Source organism: Pelodiscus sinensis, chromosome 27 (genome assembly GCF_052426305.1).
Source record: "Pelodiscus sinensis isolate ZL-2025 chromosome 27, ASM5242630v1, whole genome shotgun sequence".
In the NCBI taxonomy this organism is placed as follows: domain Eukaryota; kingdom Metazoa; phylum Chordata; order Testudines; family Trionychidae; genus Pelodiscus; species Pelodiscus sinensis.
This window is the reverse complement of record NC_143078.1, coordinates 13215180-13227276: the sequence shown is the minus strand read 5'-3', so window position 1 is coordinate 13227276 and position 12097 is coordinate 13215180. Positions and strand designations below refer to the sequence as shown.

Below are 12097 nucleotides of genomic sequence, written 5' to 3'. Positions count from 1 at the left end.
GCACACCCCCAGCTGGCGCTCAGAGCATGTCTCTCTCTCTCTCTCTCACACACACACACACACACACACACACACACACACACACACACACACACACACACACACACACACACACACCACAGCTGGCCCTCAAGCCACCCGGAGCATGTCACACACACACACACACACCCACCCCAGCTGGCCCTCAAGCCACCCGGAGCATGTCACACACACACACACACACACACACACACACACACACACACACACCAGCTGGCCCTCACACACACACACACACACACACACACACACACACACACACACACCAGCTGGCCCTCAAGCCACCTGGAGCATGTCACCCACACACCCCCCAACTGGCACTCAGAGCGTGTCACACACTCTCTCTCACACACACACACACACACACACACACACACACACACACACACACACACACACACACACCAGCTGGCCCTCAAGCCACCCGGAGCATGTCACCCACACCCCCCCCAACTGGCACTCAGAGCGTGTCACACACTCTCTCACACACACACACACACACACACACACACACACACACACACACACACCAGCTGGCCCTCAAGCCACCCGGAGCATGTCACCCACACCCCCCCCAACTGGCACTCAGAGCGTGTCACACACACACACACACACACCCCAGCTGGCCCTCAAGCCACCCGGAGCATGTCTCTCTCTCACACACTCTCTCACACACCCTCACACACTCTCACTCACACACACACCCTCACACACTCTCACTCACACACACACCCTCACACACCCCAGCTGGACCTCAAGCCACCTGGAGCATGTCACATGCACACCCCCCAGCCGGCCCTCAGAGCCACTCAATGCATGTCTCACACACACCCCAGCCGGCCCTCCGAGCCACTCAGAGCATGTCACACACACACCCTAGCCAGCCCTCAAGCCACGCGGAGCATGTCACACGCACCCCCCAGCCGGCCCTCAGAGCTGCCCAGAGCATGCCGCAGGACTCTGGCAGTCACTTAAAGAGCCCAGGGATTCTTGGGCCCCAGAGCTTTTGCCCCATTTGCTCCCCCTGTCAGCAGGCCTGCCTCGGGCCTGGGGGTAGTTCCCCACCCAGCACTCAGATACCACAGGGATACCACCTGGGCTCCGAACTAGCACAGAATCACAGAAACCTACAACAGGGAGAGGATTTACAGGCCACGGAAGGTCCAGATGCCGCGTACCGCCTTGGAGCCCCGTGGCCAGCTCCCCTTGGGGTCAGAAGGAACACACAGGTCCCACGCATGGTGCCCCCCCTCATGCAGGCCTTGCCCACCCAGGGAAGCATTTGCAGGGACTCCTCATGCACTCCTTTCTCAGGCTGCTTCCTGAGCACGTTTCTTGCTGTTCCCAGGATAACGATGGGCTCCTTACGAGGTGGCAGAACAAGAGCATGGACAACCTCATCGAGCTGCACAACAAGGCCCCGGTATGGAATGACGAGACCCAGTCCTACGTCCTGAACTTCCACGGCAGGGTCACCCATGCCTCCGTCAAGAACTTCCAGATCGTGCACAGCGATGACCGTAAGTCCGCAGGGAGAGTCCCCACCCCAGAGCGATTCCCTGTCAGAGAGCAGCCTGGGGGACACGGGTGATTCCCTGAGCAAGCTATGCCCGTCTGGAGGGCTCTCTCGCCATCTCCCCAGCTCAGGCCCTTGGCTTGAGCCTCACTCTGGCCATTGTGAGCAGCGTGAGAGTCGCTGTGTCCGGGAGACGTCAATGGAGAGCTGATCTAGGCCTTGAATTGACACCAGAAGGGAACTGGGAGCTGTGGACCAACAGCGTGGTGCCCTCGGCAGCTTCCACGCAAAGGAAGTAGGCTGTCCCGAAACACAGTCCCCTATGATTGACATAGCCGATGGGAGCACAGTCATCTCCGTCGCCCTCTGTGCTCCCCGGGCAGAATCTGAGCCAAAGACAGTTTCTGTTCCTGCTGGCCCTTCAGAGCCAGCCTGGCCAGGAAGCGTCAGCTCTGTCCGCTCAGCGTCAGGCGCCTGCAGGAGACCCTGACACCCACGGTGGGGGCAGAATCTTTGCCAGAGGAGAAGGGCTGAGCTTGGAGGGATGTGCAGCCGGGAAGGTCTGCTTCCTGCTTGGAAACGTACCGGCCATTTGGATGAGAGAGGGGCCCCCCGTGTGACTTCCCTGTTCCTACCCTCGCTTGAAAGAGGGGCAAGGGACCTGCTCCAGGATGAGGTAGGCCCATTGTGCAAGCAGAGTGCTACCCGCTTGGGCGCCTTGCTGCGGGCAGCGCTGTGTCCGCAGCGGGCCAGACGCATGCTCTGTGTGAATGGGGCACCGGGGGTGCCAGAGGGCCAGGCAGACTGTGCTAAGGGGGCTGGGGTCGCAGGGGGCCCTGCTGAAGCTCTGCAGCCCCCCAGCCTGGCTCTTGCAAACCTTCCAGCTGCAGGGAGACTGTTCTCCTGGCCTTTACACATGGGCTTTGCCCTGCCTGCTCCAGGCTCTGGTCCCTGGATGAATAAGGCCCCAGGAAGAAGCCGCGCAGAAGGCGCCGTTGGCCATGGTGAGAGCTCCATGGTTGGGGAGCGCTCCAGGAGCAGGTGACCCCAGCGGGGCCCCAACTGGGCCAGGCTCTGAGCTGGGGGTGGGAGCACATGAGAGGCAGTGAGCAGCCCTACACCGAAACCCATCCGAGTGTAGACTCCAGAAAGGATCAGACCAAATTCAACCCTGGGGTAAGCTGGCGCCGCTCCCGCCGAGATCCAGCGCTGAGTCCCTGCCTACAGGGGCCCCTTTTGTGCTTGGTTTTGAGCCCGGTTCATCTGCCTGTACCCTGCGGATGATCACGGAGAGAGCAACTGTAGGAATTATGTGGGGGCAGTTCTCTGGGCCTGTGTCATGCCAGTGTTCAGACTCCCAATAACGGTCTGGCTGGGAATCCATGGAAATTCACTTCTGTGCGGAGACCTAGTGCAAGCACGTCCATCCCCCAATGTGTACCCCTTAAGTCTAGGCCTGTGGGGCTTCAGAGAGCTCCAGGTGACGTTTTCAAGTGCTCCGCCCCCACAAATGGGACCTGGGAGCCGAGCTCTGGGGGAGGCGTCAGTGATGAGACCTTTTGAAAATTCTGGCCTGTGGGCCCAAGTGGGAATTCAGTGACCTTGTGCAGCCTCCGCTCAAGGGGTCTCACCCAAAAGCCAAAACAGTCCGGCTCTGGCTCCCGTCCGAGGCTGACACTGGAAACGGAATGACATTTTACTCGGTTGGCTGCCTGAGTCGGCTGGATTTGGAAGGTCCCTGAGACTCAGTCAGTGGGGTCAGAGTTCAGACAGCTGATCGCTCGGGGGCTGCAGGGAATGGGATCCACCCTCCCTGTGCCCCGGCCTTGAGGCGGAGACCACCTGCGAATATCAGAGCGTGGGCAGCTCGGCAGCTTTGTGGCGTGCGTGAGCAGCGAGAGCTTGCTCTGCCTGTCACCTGTCCAGTCCAATCAGGGGATGCTAGTGTTGGGTTACAGGACAGAAGGAACCTGTCGGGGGGCCCCCGGTTATTTTTACAGATTTCCTGTCACCCTCGCTGGTGGAACAAAAGGCAGCCGCAGGAGAGGCTGTGGTTGGAGGAGTGCCTGGGGAATGGCCGGGGCAGGCATTCTAGCGAGGGATCAGTTTCCCTTTGGGAGAGGCAGTGCTTGGCGCGCCTCTGGTCTCTTCCCCTGTCAGTGGGAAGGGCTGATTCTGTTGGTTAAATGGCAACGCTTATTGTCAGGCTGGCAGGTGGCTGAGCTCTGCAGCCCGTCTTCTGCGCTGCTGTGTTTGACATTTGAGCGAGAGCCCCGCGGCCTTTCGTGGCGCTTCGCTCAGCCACGGCCTCGGCGCTGGCAGCAGGTGCGGGACCCACACAGTCTGACTCTCAGACATTACGCCATCAGAATGGCTTCTTTGGAAGGTCACCTTCGACGGACGAACCTCTCGCTGCAGAGGTTGGGCTCGGCTGAGCCTGGGGCGTTCAGATCCTCGTGAGCACAACTTCAGCCTCGGGGGTCTGAAAAACTGAGCTGGAAATGTCACAAGATGGATGTCTTTGGGTGTTCGGGCTGGGCTGCTGGGACTGCTAGTGAGACCAGAAATTCAGAGCCGTTCTCTGGGGCCTCCCAGCTCAGGATCTCAAACTTTTACGTGCTTTAATGAATCAAGCCTCTCAACCCGTTTCATTATCCCTGGGTTCCAGATGGGGAAACTGGTGAGGCTTAACGTGATTGGGAGGGAGATCTGAGTTCAAGTTCTGCCATGGATTGTGTAGCCTTGGGCCTAGAGCCAGAGTTTTGGTCGAGGGTGTGGCGCTTTGTGCTCATTTTAGCCCCGGCACCTGCTCATACGCAGATTTGCCTTGATGGCCTTTTGCCTCCTCTCTTCCAGTTGACTACATTGTGATGCAATTTGGCCGGGTGGCAGACGATGCTTTCACCATGGACTACAACTATCCCCTGTGTGCTGTGCAGGCTTTTGCCATTGCTCTGTCCAGCTTTGATGGGAAGCTGGCCTGTGAATAATACACCGAGGAGCCCTACACACCCCTGCTGTACTGAGCTTAGCTCACTCAGAGAGGCAGCGTTGCCAAGTGGAGTGGCTGAGCGAGGCAGGAGTTTGCCTACAACGTGAGGATCCAAGCTGACAATCGAGAACCTGCGGCTGGTCTGGTGTTACTAATGACACCTGTGCACATCTGGAGACTGTGACCAAGTGGAATCATTAACTGTAACTATGTACCAGGTTTTAACAGGTCAGATATCACAGTCACCATTCCATCTGCCCTGCCTTCCACCCTGAAGGAACAGATGGCCACAAGCACTGCAGAGATGCTCTGGTGGGTTGGATTGTAACTGCAGAATCCCACCGTACTTTGTGTAGTCTTATCTCCATCGAGTCTCTGATGGGTCAGAACTGGCCACTGGCCCCAGTCCATAAAGCAGAATCTCTCCCTCTATGTACTTAGCAGACAGTTACTCTGATTTCATCCTGCCAGGACGTTCCTGGGACTCCTGGAAAAGTGTTGAGTTTTTAGATTCTCTTTTGTATATTGTAGCATTAGGTTTAAATGACAAAGGCGGCATGGGGGGGGGGGGAGACTGGCTTTCTTTGTTCTGAGTATGATCAGTAAAGAAGCAACCACAGGGACAAGTCTCTGTTCATTGAGCAGTGCAGGTTTGGTTAGTCCAGGGAGTGGTACTCTCTGTATCCCCAGAACAGCACAGGGTAAGTGTCCCTTTCTCGCACGGTCCAGGCGAGGTAATTCCTCCCTGTCCTGTAACGGAACGTCTCCAAGCAGAAGACACATTGGATTCTTGGAGAGCAATGATCCGGCTTCTAGCTGGGCTGGGTTGTGGGGAGTCCTGTCAGGTATGTACTGCTGAAGGGTCTTCTAACTAGCACCTGGCACAAGCTTAGTAATGAGCTTGTCTGGATTTTGCAGGAACAGAGATGGATGTAATTCCACACTTGCATTGCCATCGCCCTGTGCACCCATTGCAGAATGGCCCTAGGGGACTCCCGGCAGGCTCTGAGCCTGGACTTGCACCCACACCACCACTACCCCATGGCTACGTCTAGACGGGCATGATTTCCGCAAATGCTTTTAACGGAAAAGTTTTTCCGTTAAAAGCATTTGCGGAAAAGAGCGTCTAGATTGGCACGGACGCTTTTCCGCAAAAGCACTTTTTGTGGAAAAGCGTCCGTGCCCATCTAGACGTGGTTTGGCGCGAGAGAGCCCCGATCGCCATTTTCGCCATCGGGGCTTTTTTGCACAAAACAGTTTTTAGCTGTCTACTGGCCCTCTGGCACAAAAACATTCCGGGACAGGGCTTTTGCCCGAACGGGAACGTCAAAGCATTTGTGCAAGAAGCACTGATTTCGGACAGTAGAACGTCAGTGCTCTGGTGCAAAATCAAGTGGCCAGTGTAGACAGTTGGCAAGTGTTTGCACAAAAGCACTTGCTTTTGCGGAAAAACTTGCCAGTCTAGACGCAGCCCATGAGTCTACTATGATTGGGTATTGGCATAAGGGCTTGTGCGCCACTAGAGGTACCAATCACAGGGACCTGATTGAAGGAGCTCAGGAGCCCCTGATTCAGCCAAGTGAGCCAGAAAAGGACACAGTAAGATGTCTGTACAAGGTGGATCCTGACTTGCTGCTACTACAGACTCTGCCCTCTGCTGCTTGACTTCTGGTCTTGTCCCCAATCCCTCTCGTCAGCCTTGCCTTGTTCCCTGCTCCTGAGCTTCATCCAGTCCCTGAATCGCTCCAACCCGAGGATACAGCTCCTTGGCTCTCGGCTGTGATCCTGGGCTCCAACTCACCGCTGGGTCAGACAAGTCGGGGTGGCTGTCCAAGCCCCTCCTGCCTTGCTCCTGATACCTAGGGTCTGCTTCTCCATTGCCCTGGGTTTTGCATAATCATTTATAGCAGCACAAACCAGATAGAAATCCCTGCCTTTGTGATTAGGCGGCGCTGGGCACTCACAGTGCCACATCGAGTGCCAGACAACGGAGGCTCTGTCCGTGCTTCCAGGTCATTAACCTTTCCTTGCACTCCAAGGATCTCCGAATCCCCGCTGCGTGACTTTGTGCAGATAATCTCCCTCCCTTTCTGCACAAGAACGGCTTGCTTTGGGTATACAATGACCCGCATCAAGTGTGTGGAAGGTAAGTGCAGCTGGCTGCTCCACAAAGGAAATGTCAGAGCCAGCCCTCTGCTACTGGGAGGGGAATCTTGAAAAGGAAGACAACCTGTGCCTTGAGTTATCTTTACTGGGTGAACAGCAAATGCAAACACTCCCACTCCGCAGCCACGCTGGCATCTTGTTCCACCTGACAAGCTGAGCGTGGTAGGGGTGGGTCCTTCCTAGAAGAGACCCCAAGGGGAAATGCAAGGTGCTACAGGAAGTGCTGCTAGTGACTCACAAGGCGTGGTGCTCTTCCTTCTGATTCAGTACTCCTGTGTTGATTAATCAGGGCATGGCCCCGATCTTTCTGAGAAATCCTCGCAGCCCAGCCTGTCATCACCACCTGTCAGTTCATCTGCCCATCATGTTTTCTGGAAGAGCAGGTCAGCTGGATTTTTGGCCAAGACGACGCTAGAGTTAACTTGAGTAACTAGCTTTTGCCTCCTTTCTGCTTCAATGGGCTACAGCAGTGGTTCCCAAGATTTTCGGCATTATGCCCCCCTTTTTGAGTTTTGAAAAACCCTCCCGCCCCCCAAATAGCAGCAAAACTTGTTTATCAAAAAAAAAAAAAAAAAAAAAAAAGGAACTGACCAGGGCAGCAAAACTTGATGGGGGTAGCGGGAGGACTGAGTCAGCTCATGCCACCCACTATTCTAAAACATCCCTTAACCCTCAGGGAACAAGGGTTACAGGGACATCGGAGTAGTGAGCCTGTTATTTCAACATCTATTTCAAAAAAATGGGCTGGTTCAAAAGACGCAAAATAGCTATTTCGGGATCCCACTATAACGCCACAGTCTAGACCAGCGTTTCCCAAACTATGGGCTGCGGCCCGGTACCGGGCCGCAAGAAAAAAATACCAGGCCTCAGCGTGGTTGCCGGGGTGATCCGGACTCCTGGGGTGCCCATGTGGCACCAAGCCCTGGGCATAACCTGCAGCCCGATGTTCCGGCTCCCGGCAGAGACGTAGGTCGGGGGGGAGGGGGAGGAGGAGGGGAGAGCCAGCCACCAGAAGCAGCACTGGTGAATTGGGGCTGACTTTGGAGATTGGGGAGGGGACGCTGGCGGAAGCAGAGCTGGCTGGGGGGCAGATCGGGAGGAGGAGGAGAGAAGCGGCTGCCGGAAGCAGGGCTTGCCTGGGGCACTGGGGTTGGCCGGGAGAGATTGGGGGGCCGGTGGAAGTTCAAAACTACAAACTGATACATCTACTAATAATAAAACGTACCTAATGAGAAAATAGCAGACATCTTATATGTCTGGTATTCTCTCCGTTTGTTTTTTATGTGTTTATATTTTTGGGCTGCAAAAAGCAGTACTGAAAAAAAAAAAAGGGTTCCAACTAAAGTAAAAAGTTTGGGAAACGCTGGTGTAACCAGCTTTCTGTGTCTTACACTCCATTTCTCCAATCCATATTCCTTAACTTGAGGGCAAGTCTATTGTGGGTGACTGTATCAAAAGCTTTGCTAAAGCTGGCACTGGGGGCTTTGGGAGGACCAGAAGCAACATCTTTGAATAGTCATCATTTGACTAATGAAGATGCAAATATGCAAAGTAATGTTACCGGTCCTCCAAAAGTTTGTGAATGGATTTCCTGGTCCCCGTGTCAGAAAGTTTGGGAACCCCTGGTCTAGACGTACCTTAAGTGGTGCTGTAAGAAATACATTGTTCTCTGGTAAAGGAGTGGAGTGGGTGACAGTGTAACAGCCGTGGTTCTGAGGGGTCTCTGCAGCCTTCTTCTGGTGGGGTGGGATAGCTTGGTGGTTTGAGCATTGGCCTGCTAAGCCCAGTGTTGTGAGTTCAATCCTTGAGGGGGCCATTTAAGGACTTGGGGCAAATCTGTCAGGGATGGTACTTGGTCCTGCTGTGAAGGCAGGGGACTGGACTCAATGACCCTTCAAGGTCCCTTCCAGCTCTAGGAGATAGGTATGTCTGTATATTTTTCATCAAGGAGTCCCTAGGTTGAGTGACAACTCAACTGCACTGCCAGAGCCAGGCTCACAAACAAATCCATGAATAAACTGGGCGGGAGGGGAAACAGAGATGCAGCGCCAAAGCCAGCCGGGATCCATGGGTCATGGTGAGTGTTCTCTGTAAGCTGGATGCTTGGGCGGCCACCCAGGAGAGATTCACACGCCATTGACTAGCACAGCATCCACAGTCGCCCATAGCTGGCAGCATGTGAATCTCCTGGCGATCCACATCCGCACATGGCTCGGTGCGCAGAACAATGCTTTTGATTAGCTGCAGAGGGAGCGCATGGCTCTCACAGTCAATATTGTCTTCAATCGGCACGCCCCTCGCTTCACATACCCTGGCCCCATTTTTGCCCCTTCACTGGCAGCCCTGGGTCTGTGCTGCTACTGCTGGCAAGGCTCTACCTTCGGAGCTAGTGGCTTTCCAGCTGCCCAGCTCTGAAGGCAGCGCTGCTGCCAGCAGGAACACAGAAGTAAAGGCCTCAGTACCACAATCCCCCTACAATAACCTTTGGGCCCCTGCAGTTACAACACCATGAAATTTCAGATTGAAATAGCTGAAATCATGTCGTACAGTCATGATACTGACCAAATGGATCGTACATTTGGTAGGGCCCTCGGGCTCATCAAAGTTTAGAAAGCAAGAACCTTCAGCCCCAGTTCCAACAAGGAACCAAACCTCTGTGAAGACCGGACTATGTTTGGATACATTTCTGAGGGTGGGTTTTTTCATGTTCTTCTTGATTGCCTGAGCATGGATGGAAGAGGCAGGGCCCCCACACACCAAGAACAGCAGCTGTATGGCTATTTGGATCGGTCAGAAACGAGGACACCTAGGAGTCTCATTAGAAGGGCTGGCGTAAAACTCACAGCTGGCTCTTTCCTGAGACTCTCAGCCAATGGTCAATCAGAAGCCTTTCTTCCCCTTTGGGTACCAGCCAACTCAAACATCTGAACCTTTTCTGTTTTGCCCATCATCGCCTTTGACCCCCCAGAAAAATATTTTTACTTAATCCAAATACCAGCCCACTAGCGAAACAACACAACCTAAACAATTATTATAACACTGCTGCAAACAGCAAACACAACACCAACTGGCAAACAGAACCCCCAGCATATAAAGAAAAAGCACCTTATAGCATGACTCCAATACGCACAGTTCTAGCAACATACACATACAGCCAACAACAATTAAAGCACACACCAGCCACCCCACACTCAGTTACACTTACAAATAAACCCGAAACCAACAGCAGCACAACTGAAAATAATGTGGAAGGGCAGGAGATAGTTGGTCCTTTGTTTGCTCCGACTGTTAGTGCTAGAGACAGCAGAAGAGAATAAGGGGGTGAAGCATTTGAAATGTGCATCTGTTTTGCGCTACAACGAGAGTGATGGATGCAAAGGCAGACCAATGATGAAGACCTCCTATTTTGAGGTCTTACGGCCTTGTCTACACTATGAGATAAGGTCAAATGTATGAAGAACAATTTTTAGCACCCACTTTTGTAAAGCCAAACATGCGTGTCCCCACTGTGTGCAAGAGTTCAACGCAGTGAATCCCCATAGGGTGGCTACCGTCGACTTTGACAGCAATGCCCCGTGAGTAGCCATCTCACAGTTCCTGCCACCCCTTTGCATTCTGGGTTCGACTCCCTCCTCCCCCACTGTGTAGGCTGTGTGGAAAGTGAAAAAATATTATACCCTAAAGTATGGGAAAGCCTTACCTCCCAGGTTCGGATTAAGCAAGGCTCCTGCTGTTCCAGCGAGTTCACCACAGGGTAATAAGATGCATTTCTGTTAGGATTGCCAGATGGTTTCAACAAAAATACCAGACACACTTGACATGACATCACAATCCACATGACATGTTATTTAGAGAATACCGGACATTTCTATTTTCTCAATTTGTTTCCCGAACAGAAAGCTCAAATACTGGGCTGTCCGGTTCAAAACCAGACACCTGGCAACCCTAATTTCTCTTGGAGGTCCTACTAGCTGCTCTGCCCCTCAGGCAAATTTCATCTGTGCCATTCATCGGGGCAGGGTGGAGGAGGATTAGTTTAAGGCCTGATGCTCCCTCACAGCCTGCCCACCACTATAGTTGGTTGTGATTGGCCTGCTGCATCTGGGCCCTGACACTGCACCATCAGACCAGACTGCGGGCCGTAGAGACTGAACAGGCTTCTTTTCTCATTGCTCTGCCCCACTCACATCTTGGTCCTCAGTTCTGCCCAAACCTCTCTCTTAATGGTTCCTGTTCTTTATTTCCCCCCACGCATAAACACCCCTTGGTGATGCTTATACACCACCCCTTGTTCTTACAGTCACCATTGGCCAGGGTCCTTCTTGCTGCTAGCTGAACCCTGTTCAACAAGGCATGTGTGCATCCGTGTCCTCACACAGTGCTATCCCTGTGTTAATGGCTCAGCGTGACGGTGAGGGTGGGGAGGGGTTATTCCGCTGTACGGAAACGGCACTGTAGGAATGACACCGGAGGAGGCAGTGCCAGAAGACTGAGGCAGACTGGGGGAAAGGCCTCGTTCCCTCACACTGATGTAAAGGAGGAGGAATGGCTTGGGAACCTATGGCTCTCCTTGTCAGGGTTGTGTGCAACCCGCATGCCCCTCACTTCCTGTGCCCTGGATTTATGTGCGTGTCACTTGAGTAAAACCGGTAGGAAAAACCGATGAGGATGGAAACCCGCAGAACCTAGCAACCCTGATGGGCATCAGGGTTAGCACGTGGGCATCAGTAAACAAAATGTCTTGTGGGCCACACACAGAACCCTGATGGGCTGCAAGTTGCTCACCTCTAATTCAAGCTGTGTGTATGGGGCAAGTTTGTCTTGCCACAGTTTGGGTGGGACCTGCTTGGTGAATGGCATTTTCATCATTAAAAGCATTTTCGGAAAAGAGCATCTAGATTGGCAGGACGCTTTTCCGCAAAAGCACTTTTTGCAGAAAAGTGTCCGTGGCCAATCTAGACGCGCTTTTGCGCAAAAAAGCCCTGATCGCCATTTTAGCCATTGGGGCTTTTTTGCACAAAACAGCACTGTGCTGTCTACACTGGCCCTCATGCGCAAATGATTTGCGCAAGAGGGCTTTTGCCCGAACGGGAGCAGCACAGTATTTCCGCAAGAACACTGACGATCTTACATGAGATCGTCAGTGTTCTTGAGGAAATTCAAGCGGCCAGTGTAGACAGCTGGCAAGTTTTTCCGCAAAAGCAGATGATTTTGCGGAAAAACTTGCTAGTCTAGACACAGCCATGGTGAACCAAAAGCCCAGAGAGAAGTAATTGCTTAAACTCACACAACGAGTTTGTGACCAAGACAGGACTGAAAAACTGGTCTCTGCAGGCCTAGGCTGAGACCCACTGGACCATGCTGCATCTCGACTACCAGGTGGC

General features: G+C 53.5%; 1 protein-coding gene across 3 annotated transcripts in view; it reads left to right on the top strand.

Annotated features, from left to right (window-relative positions):
* TULP1 (TUB like protein 1) overlaps nt 1–9677 on the top strand; it is a 44211-nt gene extending 34534 nt beyond the window's left edge. For all 3 annotated transcript variants that reach the window (XM_075910360.2, XM_075910361.2, XM_075910359.2), the window contains exons 13-14: nt 1388–1559; nt 4412–9677. In XM_075910360.2, coding sequence (XP_075766475.2) covers nt 1388–1559; nt 4412–4545 — 306 coding nt within the window. In that variant the 3' untranslated portion in view covers nt 4546–9677. The remainder of the gene's footprint in view (nt 1–1387; nt 1560–4411) is intronic.
* Nucleotides 9678–12097: the final 2420 nt, after the last annotated feature.